Source organism: Panthera uncia, assembly GCF_023721935.1.
Source record: "Panthera uncia isolate 11264 chromosome A1 unlocalized genomic scaffold, Puncia_PCG_1.0 HiC_scaffold_17, whole genome shotgun sequence".
NCBI classification, from domain to species: Eukaryota; Metazoa; Chordata; class Mammalia; order Carnivora; family Felidae; genus Panthera; species Panthera uncia.
The window spans coordinates 146,775,398-146,793,810 of record NW_026057577.1 but is presented as its reverse complement, the minus strand read 5'-3'; the positions used below and the strand labels follow the sequence as shown (position 1 = coordinate 146,793,810).

Sequence of the window (18,413 nt, the reverse complement as noted above, 5' to 3'; positions counted from 1 at the left end):
TTAAAAAGTAGTTTTTCAGCTCATTGGTTGGAGGGTTGGGTTAATGATGTTTGTCCTTTTTATTTACAGGCAGTGGCTCAAGTCTGAAGACATTCAGAGAATCTCGCTCCTGTTCTACAATAAAATACTAGAAAAAGAAGTAAGCTACTTTTTTATTCCCCCAGTCTTTTTTATCTGAAATGTGAGTTTTTAAAAATCCCTTCATGAAACTGTGCTCCTGTTTTCTGCACGAAGCACTGACATCACCTCGGACTATATCAGACCTTTTTACAGCCTTTTCTGTGTTGCTTCCATGCACAAGGTGTTGCACTGTGTGTCTTGTTACCGAGTTTCTGTCTGGCCGGGCACCCGGCTCAGCCCTGCAGGTGGCAGTGGGATCTTCAACGGGTGTGAGATACCGGGCTAAGGAGGAGACAGGAGCTAATGACTGGCTTTCTTAATGGCACATTTTCTTTTCTTTTCTTTTCTTTTTTAAATGTTTGTTTTTGGAGAGAGAGACAGAGAGCAAGCAGGGAAGGGGCAGAGAGAGAGAGAGAGGGAGAGAGAGAGAAAGAATCTGTAGCAGGCTCCAGGCTCCGAGCTGTCAGCACAGAACCCGACACGGGGCTCGAACTCATAGACTGTGAGATCATGATCTGAGCCAAAGTCGGATGCTTAAGGAAATGAGCCACCCAGGTGCCCTTCAGTGGCACATTTTCTTAGAAAAGTTTTTAAAAGAAAATAAAACGCTTCCTGATAAATGCACAGCTTCTTTACACAAATCATTGAACAAAAATATGAGATTTACATTCAACATCTGTTTGGGAGAATTAGAAATGCCAAACTTTTAAGTGTTTGTTGCATCTAAATACTTTTGCCTTGTGACCCCTCCAGTAAGAGATATGATAGGCTCAAATAAAAAAGCCCCATGTATTTGGGCTTTACATGTTAGGCTTAACATGCATTTGCTAAAATGTATTAAGTAATTGCTACCCCCCCAAAAAAAACACCCCTCTTCTAGGTTGGTTTTATTGCATTTGCCTTTTGTTTTGTTTTGGTCTAGAGAAAGGAACAAGTTAGAGACAATTTTTATCATCCAGCTATATAATTACAGGCTTAGTTCAAACAAAAGCTACTGTATTAATGTCAGTGGTCGCCGCACTGGTATTAAAATTTTGTTGAGAATATTCAGGTGATTGCTTTATGGATATTGAACAGAATAGCCACAATCCATCAGGGTTGGATTTTCTAGTTGCACCTAAACTTTCTTTTGTGTTAGCAGTCAGTAAGATCAATTGCCTGCTTCCAAGTCAACATACTGACTGCAGACAGCTTACCAAATTGATGTGTGACATAATTCATCATTACTATCGACCATTTTATCTTTGAATAACTTTAACAGATACTGATGGTTACTTATCGTTTAAATGTGAAATGATTCCTGCCTGATTCAAGTCCGTTTCCCTCATTAATACCACAAGGAAGTTCCAATTCATATCTTGACAGCCCAAAAGAAGGTGAAAGACAAGGGTGCAAGCGAGTGCAAAAATGTAATCACACTTACGCAATTATGTGAATATCGCTTCTTCACCAGCATGTAAATTATCCTATTAAGTGACAAGTAAAATATTCAAGTAAACAGAAGGCGATCGTCATCTTAAAACACAGTTCTTGCTGACATTCTCCCTGTGTGCCTATTTGTAGAAGCCAACGTTGAGGCAAATTGTAGATGCCATTGGGATGTAAGCTCCCTTCCTGTCCACCTCCCCCTAGCCTGCTCTTCTGGCCAGGAGGATGGGGTCAAAGGCAGTAAGACATAAAGCAAGAGAAACATCAGTAGACCACCCAGACACCCATCATCCCGCACTGAAACCCCACAGCTCAACCCAAGGCACGTGTTCTCGAACTTCCCACGACTTGGGCACAGTCTATGCAGATACGGTGAATGCAACCTGCCGGTATTGCCAGGAGGTTTCAAGAGCGTGAGCACAAAAACTGCTCTTTCCTTTAATTTTATGAGAATACCCTCTTTTGTGAAGCGGTAGAGCCTGGTGGTTGGGACCCTGGGTTTGGGAGTCTGTCCCAATTTTTGCCATGTGCTGTGTCTCCCTGAGGATGTTAACTAGTCAGAGGGCGCCTGGGTGGTTCAGTCAGTTAAGTGGCCGACTTCGGCTCAGATCATGATCTCACAGTTCGTGGGTTCGAGCCCCGCGTCGGGCTCTGTGCTGACAGCTCAGAGCCTGGAGCCTGCTTCCGATTCTGTGCCTCCCTCTCCCTCTGCCCCTCCCCAGCTCGCACTCTGTCTCTTGTCTCTCTCAAAACTAAAATAAAAAACGTTAAAAAATTAAAAAAAAAAAAAAAAAAAAGAATGTTAACCAGCCATTCTGGCCTGAAGTTCTTCACCCAAAAATAGGGACAATAATAGTTCATTCCTTAGGTGGTGGTAAGGATTAAATGAGTTGATGCGTGTAACGCATTTAGAGTGCGGGTCACGCCATCGTCAGGGCTATATGTGACAGAGATCGCTACCACCATTATGAGTGCAGTGCTGGCTGGCTTTTCTCTGCATAACTCAAGCAGGGGGTCCCAGGCGGACAGCTACCCTGGTCAGTGTATGGTCGTGGATGTTACGGAAAGCCATGTGAACCCAGTCATTGCAGGAGAAGAGTCCATCAGCCAGGTACACACAAGCAAAGGGAATGGTCATAGACCTAGAACAAAACCCACCGGCCTTCTCTGTCTTGCAGATTTCCTCACTGGCTCTGAGTAGCATTGAGATAAATAATAAACATAAAACACTAAAATAATTAAAATGAGCAAACTGCATTTCCACAGTACGCTTCAAAAGTAATATATGTGGATAGTCGCCTGCTTTCCCCCACAGCTGTGGACATGAGACCCACAAGGGGACCCGGGCACCTGCACGCTCACAGTGATGCCACCAGTTCCCTCACTGGTCCCTGTGGTCAGGTGCTGTCTTTCCTTGCTGGTCAGTTTTTCTCATAAAAATCCTGGTGTTGGGGGGAGAAACGCTTTCACAGCCCAGCTGGAGGGAGGAAGCACTCACTGCCAGCGATGAACGGCTGTGTCCCTGGCTTGTTTCTCGGCACATCATAACTTAGGAGTCTGATACATGAAAACAGGTACAGGTAGGCTGCTGGCTGATTGTTTCAGCCCCTCCCAGAGAATGTCACTCATGGTTTCCTTCTTGTCCCCTCAGTACCGAGCCACCGCACTGCCAGCGTTCAAGTATTACGTGACCTGCGCGTGTCTCATATTGTTCTGCATTTTTATCGTGCAGATTCTGGTATTACCCAAGTAAGTACATGTGGTTCTCCCCTGGGACTCTCACTGGGTGCACCTTTCTACCGGAGCTACTTATACCAAAGGATAAGAGAGGATGCAGATTTCCAAACAGAGGGAACGTGGGGAGGGGGCAGTGAAGCTAAGTGGCTCCCGTGTGTCATGCTTAGTTACAATAAGACTGGATTTTCAAAATGGACGTATTGATTCACTATAGGGATTTAAAAAAATAAATTTAACCTTCTTACTTTGATTTCCGTATTAGTCTGGTGCCCAGTGTAAGACACGTAGCCCAAGAAACTTTACCCAGAAAGAGATAAATGTCTAGGTGTTGTTTCTAATAAATACATACCGTCGTTATGTTATAACCGTCGTTATATTAAAAGGACAGCACCCACTCTGAACACACTTTATGTACCTGTCCGTTCGGATTCTACCTTCTTCTTCCTGAAGTCCACCCTCTGCCACCCCTTCAGCTTGTTATAGGGTCACTGTCCAGCTCACCCCTCCCAGGAGACACCTGGGGACAGAGGGGAGAAACTGAGCAAGCCAGATTTCACACTTTGGGGTGGACTTCTGGTCCCATCTGTTGGTGAAAATCCAGTCACCTGGGATTGCTAGATTGCCTTTCTCTCGCACCTTCTTACTGAGTGCAACACGAGTCAACCAACTGTCTCTGAGGTGATGGATTCGTTCTCATTCTATGGTTTAAGAGAAAAGAAGAAAACAAAACTCTTGTCCGTTTGTCAATAATTGGGGATATAGAAACTTTTAAGACAAATCTTCTACTGCTTATCGCAATTTTGTAAAAAGCCAAAGCAACCGTTTTCAACCTAGTCTGATCTAGTTGCGTGTTTGCATTCAACTTCAGCAGCGTTTGTGGGCAACTTGACTTGCCGAGACTGAACTGCATTTTGTCTCATCAGGGTGTTGCAGAAACTAGAGAGAAATGATCTGCCTTTCCCCTCTGTACCCCAGAGGACGTTCTTCCGGGCTCTAAGCCAATACGAAGGCATTTATGGAAGTAATAACAAGTCACAGTATCACTCACACATGCACGTTCCAAGCTGTCTGCCTCCTTTTAGAAGAGGTTCCTAGTGACTTTCCCTCCCTCCCCAACCCTCCATAAATTAGCGTTGAAATACAAGGGCCAAATGAGCTCTTCTTCTGGGCTTACAGAATCTTCCATGAAAGTTCCCCATGTCAACACATCCGTTTCCCACTCCGAAAAAAAGGTAACAAATTAAGCTGCTTCTGAGCTCCAGGCCTGTGCTGCTTGGGAGAGAAAACGGAGCCTGCACACCCAAAGCTTACTGACTGATAGAGCCAAAGGGCATTAAAAAAGTATATAGGTGGAACAAATATTACCAAGGGAAGTGGGCTCTTATTTTTCCTATTAAGTAGAAAAATTCTTTCATTTTTCTACATCTTCCTATTGGATGAGTACTTTTTATTTTTTCTATATCATAATTAAGACAGGGTTTATCACTCACTGGAAGGAATTAGGAGAAAGGAAAGTGACTAGGACGTTTTTTCTTTTTTAACCATCCGTTTTCGTACTATGCAAAGTAATTCTTTTTCAGAGTATACATTTGGGTTTTTTTCTTTATTTTTATTCAAGAATAACTAACGTACGGTGTTCTATGAGTTTCAGGTGCACAACATAATGATTCAACAACTCTGTAATTACTCAGAGCCCATCACGCTAGGTGTACTCAATCCCCTTCCCCCATTTCGCCCATCCCCCGCTTTCCCCTGGACAGCCGCCGGTTTGTCCTTTGTATTTAAGTCTGGTTTTTTTGTCTCTTTTTTTCTTTGTTAGTTTGTTTTGTCTTTTAAATTCTACATAGGAGTAAAATCATATGGTATTTGTTTTTCTCTGACTGACTTATTTTACTTAGCCTCTAGCTCCATCCGTGTTGTGACAAACGGCAAGATTTTTTTTCTGCATGAATAACACTCCATTGTACATGTACCACATCTTTCTCCCTTCACCTACCGACGGACGCTTGGGCGGCTTCTGTATCTTGGCTCTTGTAGACAATGCTGCAGTAAACACAGGGCTGTGCACATCTTCTCAAATTAATTTGGTTTGTTTTCTTTGAGAAAAAGCAACCCCAGAGCCCTGTTGGCAATGCAAACCGGTGCAGCCACTCTGGCAAACAGTATGCAGGTTCCTCAAACAATTCAAAATAGATCTACCCTATGACCCAGCAATCCACTACTGGGACACTTTAAAAGAGGATGCCAAAGAAGCCAGAAACTTCCAGGGACCAAGGAAAATAATTTGTGGGATTGCACTTTTCAGAGAGCATCGGGGAGATGTCTTCTGTCTCTGCTTTTCTTTTCTTACCTCTCTTCTGTTGTGCTGTATCTTTAAGAGGACCCACGGAAGTTCCTTGTCTCGGGCATCATCACCAATTATTAGTGGGTTTCTCTTGAGCAACAAGTTGGATTTTGAGCCGGAACATTTTGAAATCTGTGCTGGTTTGCACTTCCCTCTTTGTGTTGGCAGTTGGAGAGCTCAGGGTAGGTCCGCGGGCTCCACTGAGGGAGAGTGGAGACTGGAACTTTCTGTGCTTGTTTCGTATTACATTTATATTATGTTTATGTTGTATTATAATGCCCTCTTATTTTCATGCTAGTGTCCTCATGTTTCTTTCTTTTTTCTTTTTAAACGATTCTTCTTGTGAAGTATTTCAAAGATTGAGAAAAGTACAGAGTGTAAAACAATAAACACGCATGTGCATGCGATCCAGGCGGTACAAATTTGATCCTATGATATGTTTACTGTAGATAAGTGTCTGTGATCTCGAAGCCATTATTGTTTGGGTATACTTCCTGTGAACAGCATCGATTTTTATTTTGGTTTTTATTTATTCGATCTGATATTTTTTCGGTATTAATGTGATTTGATTCCACTTGTGTTTGATTTTATTGCTGGTGTATGTGGACTCACTTCTGCCATCTTACATTTCAATTACCTTGCCTTTCTTGGTGTACTTCCCCACTTCCTAACTTCTAAAGGATTGATTCAGTTTTCTTTGTTCTGTTCTTTTCCTTTACTAGTTAATATCTCTCTCTCTCTTCCTTGTGCACATGTGTCCTCTCTCTCTTCTCTCTCTCTCTCTCTCTCTCTCTATATATATATATACACACACACATACATACACACACACATAGTTATATACAGCATACATATCTAAAATGTATGTACTTACATGACCACATATGTATATAACTGTATGTATATAACATACAGTTTTCATTCAATATATTCTGAAGTTAATCATTGTATCTTGTACATAATTATTTCTTAGAGATTTTGTTCCAGATAATTATAGTCAGTATTGATTTAGATTTGCTCTTGTTCTTTACCAGCTTATTTCTTCATCAATTTTTTTTAGTTTATTTACTTATTTTGAGAGAGAAAGAGAGAGAGAGCAAAAGCAGGGAGGGGCAAAAAAAGAGGGAGAGAGAGAATCCCAAGCGGGCTCAGCACTATCAGAACAGAAATTGAGGCAGAGCTGGATTTCACAAACTGTGAGATCATGACCTGAGCTGAAATCAAGAGTCAGATGCTTAAGCAGCTGAGCCACCCAGGTGCCCCATCAATGCCTTTTTTTAATTACAGCATAATTAACATATGTCATATTAGCTTCAGGTGTACAATATAATCATTCAAAAATTATACACATTTGTCAGTGCTTATCTGGTGTACTCTTTTTTTTTTTTTTTTTTTTTTAATGCTTATTTGAGAGGGAGAGAGAGAGCACGAACGGGTTAGGGGCAGAAAGGGAGGGACGCACAGAATCCAAAGCAGGCTCCGGGCTCTGAGCTGTCAGCACAGAGCCTGACACAGGGCTCAAACTCACAAACTGCAAGATCATAACCTGAGCTGAAGTCAAATGCTTAACCAACTGAGCCACCCAGGTGCCCCCTTTCCTGGCATACTCTTAAATCCCTTTATTTATTTCACCATCTTTTAAAAAGTTATTTCTTCAAGTGTCTCTTCTTGCTATTGATATAGATCATTTATTACTTCTTTTATTAAGGTCTGTGGGTAGCATTAGCACCTACTTTTTTCTTTATATTAAAATATTTTTACCTACCTTTTTCACATTTGCTCTTCAATAGTAGTTTAACTGGGTATAAAATTCTAAGTTAACTCATTTTCCCTTACTGTTATGATGATGATAGCACATCAATTTCAGCAGCTGTTGTTGCTAATGAAATGTTTTCTGTCAATCCCATTATATTCCTTTTTAGATAATTTGTCTTTACTCCATGTGTGCTTCCCAGCCCCTTGCAAACTTCACTATATTATTTCCCAATGTATATTTGTTTTATTTACCTGAGTGACTAGGTGTGATTTTTCAATCTGAAGATTCATATTTCTACTTAGTTCTTGGAAGTTCTAACATTATCACCTTAGGTATTCTTCTATCCTTACTTTTTCCTCCTGAAATCTTATTAATTGTATATTGTGTTATTCATTATGTTTACTGGGTCTTAAAATTTTTCCTCCAAGTTTACACTTATTTCATTGTGCTGCAGTCATTCTGGCAATTTCCTCATCCACATCGCGTGTATAATTTCAATGATTATTTTATATCTAAGAAGTCTATTTGTTCTTTTTAAAATCTGAATTTCTTTATAATTCTGTATTTTACCTAGGATTCCTTTTTTTTTCTTTTCCTTTATTAGTATCATAAATATATTGCATGAAAATAGCACTTCCTTCATTCTGTTATGATGGTGTATAAATGCATGAATTCTGCTGTGTGATATATCTTTTGACTCATAGTGACATGCCTCCTTGGATTGTATGTAATTTTAACTGTGAGCTCACCAGCATCCAGGGTTTGGGTCCATGGTGATCTCATACTCTGAGTTGCAAAGGCATTATTACGATATGTTTTTCAGTCTCCACAAGCTGTCTCTGGGGTTCACTAGTTCAAGTCAAAGCATTTTGTTAAAGTAAGGTCAAGGTCCAAGGCCCTTCACTACACAAGGGGTTAGTGCATTTGACTAACCCCTTAGCATGGATCTCATTTCAGGATGACTCTGTTTCCACTCATCACCCTAGTTAGTCAACTTCCCTGAAAATTATCAGCCTGGTGGGCATAGTTTTTGTTTCTTATTTCTTGGTAGGATAGCACTTCATGGCTTCTGACTTTATTCAAGAGTTCAGTTCCAATTTCCCGTCAATAAAATGCCTGAGAGGGGCGCCTGGGTGGCTCAGTCGGTTAAGCGTCCGACTTCGACTCAGGTCACGATCTCACGGTCCGTGAGTTCGAGCCCCGCGTCAGGCTCTGGGCTGATGGCTCAGAGCCTGGAGCCTGCTTCCGATTCTGTGTCTCCCTCTCTCTCTGCCCCTCCCCCATTCATGCTCTGTCTCTCTCTGTCTCAAAAATAAATAAAAACGTTAAAAAAAATTAAAAAAAAAAAATGCCTGAGAGCATCCCTACTTTGCATAGCATAGACATTAAATCTCACACTCCAAGGCACGTATAAGCCCCTGGTTCCTCCTGGGCTGTTTTTCATCAATACCCCTACACACTCTGCTTTTAAATACTCTCTGTGTATTTAGTATTTTCTCTTCCTTGATAATGAGTTTATCTATCTAAAAATAATAATTTTGTTATACTTTATGAAGAATTTTCATTGGGATAATGATGCTTCTCACTTCTAATATGACCTCATTTATTTATTAATGCTCTGACCTCTTATTTTTTCTGTTTTATTTTGGGGAAACTACCTCATATTTTTTGAAAAAAAAGGACTAAAATAACTAATGAATGAAGGAATGAATGAGTGCATGAATAATTAACAGTAGAGGAATTTTTGACCTTGAAGGGATCAGTAAGGGGGAAGATTTGGCCTAAAAGAGGGCCTTGCCTTATGTCATCCCTCTTTGGCACGTAATCTTGAATCTGGCTCTAGTCTCAGAATTTAAATAGTTGTAATTAAATTATTAATTGGCTTCTCTTTTTTAGGCTGAGTCTCTCATTTCTGTCTGCCTTATATAATAACTTTATCAGAAACGTAAGCTGCTTTTCAAAGACCAAAAATGATCAAGCCTGAATTGTTTTTGCAATTTTTAGTAGTTTCATTAATCTTATCTTCCAAACTAAATACATTAAACCAGGCATAGGCAATTGTTACAATAAGAATGATTTTTTTCCTAATAAAGGTTAGTTAAATATCAGTGTGTTTCATTAGCCCAAGTTAAATTAAGAATAGTGGTATTTTACTTAAGCAAAATTAGTAGCAAAATTATAAACTTAAATATGTGAGATCTATTATTTCTATTGAGATTCTTTGATAATTATTCCATGACTCATTTCAGTAATCAGTGCTCATTAATTCTTTAATACTCATTTCAAAAGAGTCACTTTCATTTTGGTTTTATCTCCAAGAAGGAAAAGAAAAATTGGAGGAAGTTTAATGGTAGAATCATTCATGTCCATTGAAAGTAGATTTGATTTTCAGGCGCCTGGGTGGCTCAGTTGGTTGAGCAGCCAACTCTTGATTTTGGCTCAGGTCCTGATCCCAAGATCATGAGATTGAGCCCTTTGTGACACTTCACACTGAGTGTGGTGCCTGCTTGGGATCCTCTCCCTCTCCCCCCCCCCCCCCCCCACATGCTCTTTCAAAAAAAAAGTGAACTTTTTCTTTGGTGGTTTCAAATATTAGATACTATGACACCAAACTCCTCCCCATGAGTGGGTATGAATCTTAGAGGAATGAAAGGAAGGGGGAGAAAGGGGGGATACACAGAGAAGGAAGAAGGAGGGAAGGAAGGAAGGAAGGAAGGAAGGAAGGAAGGAAGGAAGGAAGGAAAAATGGAAGTAAGGAAGAAAGGAAGGAAGGGAGGGAGGAAGGAAGAGGAAAGAGGGGAAGGGGAGGGAGATCATTCTCACGGTCCAAGATAAATGAACCCTACGGCTTTTACGGAGATGAACGATACCCAGCTGCGGATTCAGGTCATCTGAAAGTAAGAAAATACCCACAGTGAGTAGCTTGAATGTGAGTTAGCAGTTTAATTTCTTCCCCATTAATAAAAAGGCCAGAGGCAGTATGGTGCTCTGTCCTTTGGGTTCTTTGGGGGGCCTGGATCCCTCCAGCACACATTCCTACTTTCATTAGACTTGGTTCCTCATCTTCATTCTCTAAGATGGCAACACACATTCTGAGCAACCTGATGGAGGAACAGACTCAGAAGCAGAGGGCAGAAAACACTCATTACTGCCCTCTCTTGAGGAAACTTCCCAGCAGCTACCTCATGACCCTTTGGTTTATAACCCAAGGCAGATCTTAATCACATGCTCAAACCTGGCTCCAAGGGGAGCTAGAATTTGTAGCCTTCAGTGTGTACAACAGAGGGCCTGTCTAAAAATTGTTACCATGGTGAAAAAAATGGAATTCATGAAAACCTCTGTTCTCTCCAGGAATGAAAACAGATTTGTGTTGCAGTTAGCTGAATGCCACTGGTGTGGTGAGAAACGAGCGATAACAATAAAAGTGGAACCGAGCGTGTTTTCACTCAGTGAAACAGGCCATGTACCTTTACTTCATGCCTATTCTGAGCATTTGTTATAGAAACAGAAATTCACAACAGAAGCACACACGCAGCCGAACATTTGTGGAATCGTTCAGCAGGAGATTTTGAGCTGTCACATACCAAGCACAGTGAGAGATGCTAGGAAAGCATCAGGAGCCCCCGAAATGCCTTTTCTCTCATATAACTTACATTTTATTAGGACATATGACAATAATGTAATAAACAAATACACATACAATAATTCAGTGGTGATATGCTTTTAAGAAAAATAAGACACAGTAGAACACTACGGAGCAGTGGAAGGTGATATTTCCATTTCTTTTTATGTTTTTATTTTACTTTTGAGAGAGAGAGTGCCAGCAGGGGAGGGACAGAGAGAGAGACACAGAATCTGAAGCAGGCTCCAGGCCCTGAGCGGTTGGCACAGAGCCTGACATGGGGCTCGAACTCACGAACCGTGAGATCATGGCCTGAGTTGAAGTTGGACACTTAACTGACTGAGCCACCCAGGCACCCTGGAAGGTGGTATTTCAGATGAGGGTGATCAGGGAAAGCATCACTGATTAAATAACATTAAAGCAGAGGCCCGAGTGAATTGAAATGGGAATTCTGTGGATATCTGGCAGAATGTTCTAGATGATAGGAGCCACAGTGTGTTCGAGGAGGAGAGTGAGCCAGGTGAGCACTGTGGAGGATGGGGTCAGAGGAGCAGTGTGAAGACAGGTGTTGGCTCTCACAGGCTACTGGGAGAACATTAGGTATAATGCGCCAGGAAGCCCTGGAAGGTTCTCAGCTGAGGATGTGATCTGGCTACATTTAGAAGCATTGTTTTTGCTGCGCTGCAGGGGAGGGGGGCTGGAAGTAGGAAGCCCAGTTAAGATGACGGTTGGTACTGGAGTAGCAGTGCAGGTGGTAAAAAGTGGTCAAATTCTGGAGTATCTCATGAAGAGTGATGGAGACAAGTCTTGCCATTGGATGAGATGTGGAGAATAAGAGAAAGCGGAGTTCTGTGAGATTTTTGTTTTGGTGTTGGTTTTGGTTTTTGGCCTGAGCAATTGGGAAAATGGGGTTGCCATTTACAGGGAGGAAGCATCCTGGGGAAGGAGCAGGTCAGGGAGAGACGTGAATCAAGGGCTCAGTTCTGGGCATCAAAGACATGTGTGTGCATCTTAGACAAGTGATGGAGCTTCACGGAGGGAGGGAATGTGCGAGTCCTGGAGGGTTCATGGAGGAGCTAGGGTTGAAGTCATAATTCGGAAAACCCAGCACATACGTAATATTTAAATCCCTTGGTTAGGATGGGCTCACGTAAGAAATGAGTGTAGAAAGAGAAGACGGACCTTCTGGGGAATAGTATGTCTTAAACTTCAAATCTTCACCCCTTCTTGTCGCTGTGATGTAGAAGTTTTTGCTCTGCCAAAAACAACGCCTCCTCCCGTTTCCCACATCATACGACTTGAAGCGGCCAGAACATCTCAAAGTTGCTGCAAAGTCCTATCATCAGAGAAAGGCTACTGTGATCTGTAATGGTGATGAATATTTCAGTGTCTTTTCTCCTTTTCATTTTTTTTTTACCAAATTCCCTTTCATTTTGAAGTTCTGTCACCTATCACTTAAAAGAGAGAGAGATAAAGGGATGTGTATTACTTCATGCTAACTTGTAGTTAGAAGAAAAGCCTTCTTTCCTGAGTTCTTTCCTTGCCGAACCCCACGTAACAGGTGCAAACAGGGCACTGATGGGAGAATCCACATCATTTTTGCGGGGAGGAGTGAGGGCAACAAGGGAGGAGGGACATGAAAGTCATCCCATTAAATGGAATTCAAGGTGAAGATACCATTATTTACTTATAGAAATAGTTTACAATTCATATAACTTTTAGATATTGGGGGACATATATATATTCCTGCTGGATTTTTCCTGTCTGCAAATGTGTTTCCTCATCCGTGTCACGACCACCTGCGAGCAATACACCGACTAGAAAAAAAACAGAAAGGAAAAAGGACCTTGTCTCAAATCAGCCTTTTCCATATATGGTCACAATACACTTGATTAAAGTGCCAAAGTCAAGAATTATCACTAAAAAAGCATATTTCTTTTTGCCTTGTGACAGGGAAGAGTCAAGTTTGCTTTTCAGGGAGCATATAAATCATTTATGCTTGTGCATTAAAGAGAAACAGCTAAGCGAAATTAGTCAGAGAAAGACAGATATCATCTGACTTCACTCATATGAGGACTTTAAGATACAAAACAGATGAACACAAGGGAAGGGAAGCAAAAATAATGTAAAAACAGGGAGGGAGACAAAACATAAGAGACTCTTAAATATGGAGGACAAACTGAGGCTTCCTGGAGGGGTTGTGGGAGGGGGGAGGGGCTGAATGGGTCACAGGCCTTAAGGAATCGACTCCTGAAATCATAGTTGCACTGTATGCTAACTAACTTCGATGCAAATTAAAAAAAATAAATTAAATAAAAATTTTTTAAAAAAGAAATCATCAAAAAAAGAATAAATCAGTCATCCAAAGTAAAAAAAAAAAAAAAAAAGAAACCGCTTTGCAACTAGAATGTTAAAGTTGATTATGTGACACAAACATCTTGGTATGTTTAATGAGTTTGAACATGGTTTTGAAAGAGTGGGCAGGATAAATGATTATAATTAAGAGCTTTTGGCCAGCCATTACTTTGTCTCATGGGATTTCTTGTTCCCTGGGATGACAGGTGCTTCCATCTGAACACAAATGCCAGTGTGCTATGAACTTGAACACTGGACAGCCACAGGTCTGAGCCACTCTGAGTCTGAGTCTCAGGCTGTGACATCGTGTTCTCTGTACCAGACCATATCATCTACAAATTCAGACAACCTCTTCCTTTCCAATGTGATGCCTTTTATTTCATTTTCTTGCCTAACTTCCCTGACTGGAAGCCTCAGGGTAATTTCAATAGAAGTAGTCATAGCACAGATATATTCCTGTTCATGATCTTAGGAGGAAAACATTCAGCAATTCATCATTAAGTATGATGTCATCTGTGGGTTTTTCACAGTTGCCTTAATCAAGATAAAGGAAATCCCCTTTTAATGTTAGTTTGTTGAGAGTTTTTATAATAAAAGGGTTTCAGATTTTGTCTAATGCTTTTCTATAGCTACTGAGACGATCATGTGGGGTTCTTGTCCTTTATTAATGTAGTGTATTATATTGATTGATTTTCAGATATTACACCGACCTTGCATTACTCAGGTAAATCCCTCTCGGTCATGTTATAGAATCCTTTTTTATATGTGACTAGATTCAGTTTGCCGATATTTTGCCAATGTTCTTGTATCTATACTTCTAAGAGATACCAGTCTGAGTTTTGTTTCCTTGTGAGATAGCTTTCTCCGATATTGGTACCAAGGTGATACTGACCTGATAGAATGAGAACATGTTCCATCCTTTTTACTTTCCGGAAGCGTTTGTGGAAACAATAGTAAAAACCCTTCTGTACGTGTTTTGTAGAAACCACCAGTGAAGCCATCTGGGCATGCACTTTTCTTTGCAAGTAAATTTTGGTTTGGGTTTTGTTCCAATTACTGATTCCATCTCTTTACTCCTATAGGCCTATTCAGAATTTCTGTTTTCTTCTTGAGTCATGGTTAGGACATGGTAGTTCATGTCCTAACGTACTCTTAAGAATGCTCGTTCCTGCTTTAATGGTGATCTGTCATCCATTTCACCAATGCAAAAACAGAGACTCGATAGTGTTAGCACGACTCTCTTCCTTTATCAGCAGCCCGCTGTCTGTGGGAATTCTGACATTTGAGAAAGAGCAAAGTAGTGGTCGTCGGATGCATCCAGAAAAAAAATGCCACCAGCTCTTCTTTGAGGTTCTTCGCTGTATCAGGTGGGGGACTATAAAACGCGAGAGTCCATTTCAGTGCTCCTGTGGTTCCTTCAGGCTCACGTCACTATGTCTGTTCGAATGTCCAGACTCTCTATCACCTGTCTTCATAGCAAACTAATTACTCCTAAAACCAAAATTGAAATGTATCGAAAAAACAAGAGCCTCGAAAAGTCATTGTAGTGTAGGAATCTTTTATTTCAACTCTGATTCACAAGTAGGTTAACCCATAACAGTCACTGGCTCTGTTGAGATATGTGTTGACTAGAGGCCGGTACAATCCATAATAACTTATCCATTCCTGAGGAAATTCAGATATGCCATAACCAATGGAAAAATGTAAATATTTCTCCATACTTCTAGTAAAAACTGAACAATGGGGAGTTTTTTTCCCCCCAAAGGAAAAAGGAAGAAATTTGGAGAAGTAACTGACTCCAGTCCTTCCTGTGTTTCCATTTAACCACTAATGAGGTAGTACCCAGAAAAAAGGTTAGTTAATGGCTTTGAGTCCACTACAGAACAGAAATTGCCTAAGGTGTTTCCACAAGGTAATTTAATAAAGTGAAACCCTTACAGAATGAGAGAAGGGCTGAGAAACCAAACAGGAGAGGGTATAACAGCGACAAGGAAGCTGCCATCGTTGGGTTTGGAAGGACACAAGAGGAGGTGGCTTGCCAGAAACGCAGGCTCCCGGACCTTCCTGCAGGAGCTAGAACCACACCAGGCCTTCGTGGGACCAGGGCGGGGTGGGCTGTCTGCCAGGGACCCGAGACCTCCTGGGAGGCAGGAGTTGCGGGCTGTTGAGAAAATGGTTGCTAAATAGAGAGTAAGAAAGGGAACCCCCAGGCTTCTTGCTTCCCCCAGCAGCCTCCAGGCTCCGCCAGTACTTCCCGTTGGCCAAACCTAGTTAGAAACAGTTGGCAGAGAATCTGGGGAATGGAATTTTGAGGAGATGGAACGGAAAGGCATTAGAAGACAAATAGGAAATTGCCGGTATACTTAGTGACAAATTGCCCCAAGTTGATTGAAATACGTTAACCTCCAAAGGCAAGAACTTTGGCCAACGGCAAGCAGAATACATAGAAAGCAAACCACAGGTGATACATTAAGGTCAAACTGCTAAAGCCAAAGAGAAAAGGGGGGGGGGGGGACTACCTTCAATACAGCCAGAGGAAAAAGACATTGCAGCTAGAGATGGATGAGGGGAATGATGACCGACTCCTGATTAGAACCACTGGTATAAATATGGCCAATGCTGAATCCAGTATTCAGTGAAGCTATTCTTTTTTAAAAAATGAGATGAAATAAAGACATTTTGCAAGTGAAAGAAAGCTAAAGGAGTTCAGCAGCAAACCTACAGTGTAAGAAATGCTAACAGAAGTTCTTTGGGCTGACCTGAAATGATGCCAGGAGCAAACTTGAATCTGCAGGGTGAGATGCACGGCATTCGACGTGCTTAAACATGTGAGAGAGTATCAAAGACTATATGCTGATATTCTGTGAATGTTTCTAAAAGACAACTAACTGGTTATTCAATACAGCGGGGAGAGAGAGGGAATCTCAAGCAGGCTCCATACTGTCACTGCAGAGCTCGATGTGGGGCTTGAACCCATGAACTATGAGATCACTACCTGAGCTGAAGTCCAATGCTTAAGTGACTGAGCCACCCAGATGCCCCTGATACATGTGATTTTAAGCTGCACGTGGACCACGGCCAGAACACATACTAGGCCATAGAAGCATCTCGACAAATTTGTAAAGATTGAAATACATTTGAAAAGATAAAAAATCTTTCAGTATGATGTCCAACCACACTAAAATCAGGTTAGAAATAAAAAGTGTATATCAAAAATATCCACCAATCTGGGTGCCTCGGTGGCTCAGTTGATTAACTGCCAGACCTTAGCTCGGGTCATGATCTCACGGTTCGTGGGTTCAAGCCCCACGTCGGGCTCTGTGCGGAGGCTCAGAGCCTGGAGCCTGCTTCGGATTCTGTGTCTCCCTCTCTCTCTGCCCCTCCCCTGCTCATGCTCTGTCTCTCTCTCTCGCTCTCAAAAATAAATAAACATTTAAAAAGTAAATAAATAAAAATAAAAACTAAAATATCCACAAATATTTCAGCATTAGATTTTATGCTTTTGAAGAACCTATGAGTCAAATGAAAAAATCATAAGAGAAATTAGAAAATGTTTTGAATATCAAAAAAAAAAAAACATGCCAAGATATGGGGATGTAGTTTAAAGCAATAATTTAGAGAGGAATCTGTAGTTTTCAAATACTTACATTAGAAAAGAAGAAAGGGCTAAAATTTGTTGTCTAAGTTTCTGACTTAGGAAGCCATAAAGAGATGAGCACATCAAGTAGAAGGGAAAAGATGTTCAAGAAGGAAGAAGAAATCCATAATAGAAAATAACCAATACAGAAAATTAAGAAAGCCAAAAGTTGATTCTTTGAAAAAGTTTAAAAATTCCTAAGCCACTAGCAAGACTGATCAAGAAAGAGAGATCATCACAGAACGCACAAATTAATGACATAAGGAATAAAAGGGGATTCACCACAGATCCTACAGACATTAACAGATATGGAATATTATGTAATAGATATAATATTACAATATTATATAATAGATATGGAATATTACAAATTACTCAAGGCCAAAAAGGTTCACAACTTAATAAAATGGGAAAATTGCTTGAAAAGCTACCCTACCGGGGCGCCTGGGTGGCTCAGTCGGTTAAGCCTCCGACTTCAGCTCAGGTCACGATCTCGCGGTTCGTGAGTTCGAGCCCCACGTCGAGGTTTGTGCTGATGGCTCAGAGCCTGGAGCCTGTTTCGGATTCTGTGTCTCCCTCTCTCTCTGCCCCTCCCCCGTTCATGCTCTGTCTCTCTCTGTCTAAAAAATAAATAAACGTTAAAAAAATTAAAAAAAAAAAAAAAAGAAAAGCTACCCTACCAAAACTGACACATAATTGGATAGAAAGTTTTAATAGGGGTATATCTATTAAATTTATTAATATTTTAAATCTTAGATTAGAAGAAGATTGATACTCTGTTGACTTTTTTGTGAATTCCACTGAACATTTCGAGAAACTAAGGTGGAACAAGCGGTCAAATCTTAACCAATTTTAATAACTGAGTGGATAAAAATGTCCTATTCATGGAAAGAGGCTCAAAGATTGAGGCTAAAACAAAAGGTCACCTGTGTACCAGGTACAGGAGATCTCACTAAAATTAAAAGACAAGACAGTTTGGAAATAAAGGATGGAAAACAGCTATTCTGAGAAACAGCTTAGAGGAAAAAGAAAGCTGCAGGAATAAAAATTTCTGATGATATGGAATCAAGTGGAAGGCATTCAGCCTGAGAAAAAGAAAGACTTTTACAATGGTATAGTCACCAAGAAGAGTTAATAATCATAAATCTTCATGCACTCCAACACCTCTTCGAAATAAATAAAGAGATGCGATTAAAGTGTTCAGATATATTGACAAACCCACAATCCTAGCCAGAAATATTAATACATTCTAAAATTGACAGACCAAATTGAGCCATTAAGTCAACCCACTGGGGATTTGACTAACTCATCCGGCTCTGACAATAGATGTATTTAGGGAACATGTTTTGTTTCCAGCATAAAGGAAATATGTGTCATTTTTCAGAAATCCATAAGATATAATAGGAGTAGATCA

At 40.8% G+C, this 18,413-nt stretch overlaps 1 protein-coding gene across 2 annotated transcripts in view; it reads left to right on the top strand.

Annotated features, from left to right (window-relative positions):
* ADCY2 (adenylate cyclase 2) overlaps window positions 1-18,413 on the top strand; it is a 415,077-nt gene that overhangs the window by 313,020 nt on the left and 83,644 nt on the right. For both annotated transcript variants that reach the window (XM_049648289.1, XM_049648290.1), the window contains exons 13-14: window positions 70-139; window positions 3,200-3,297. In XM_049648289.1, coding sequence (XP_049504246.1) covers window positions 70-139; window positions 3,200-3,297 — 168 coding nt within the window. The remainder of the gene's footprint in view (window positions 1-69; window positions 140-3,199; window positions 3,298-18,413) is intronic.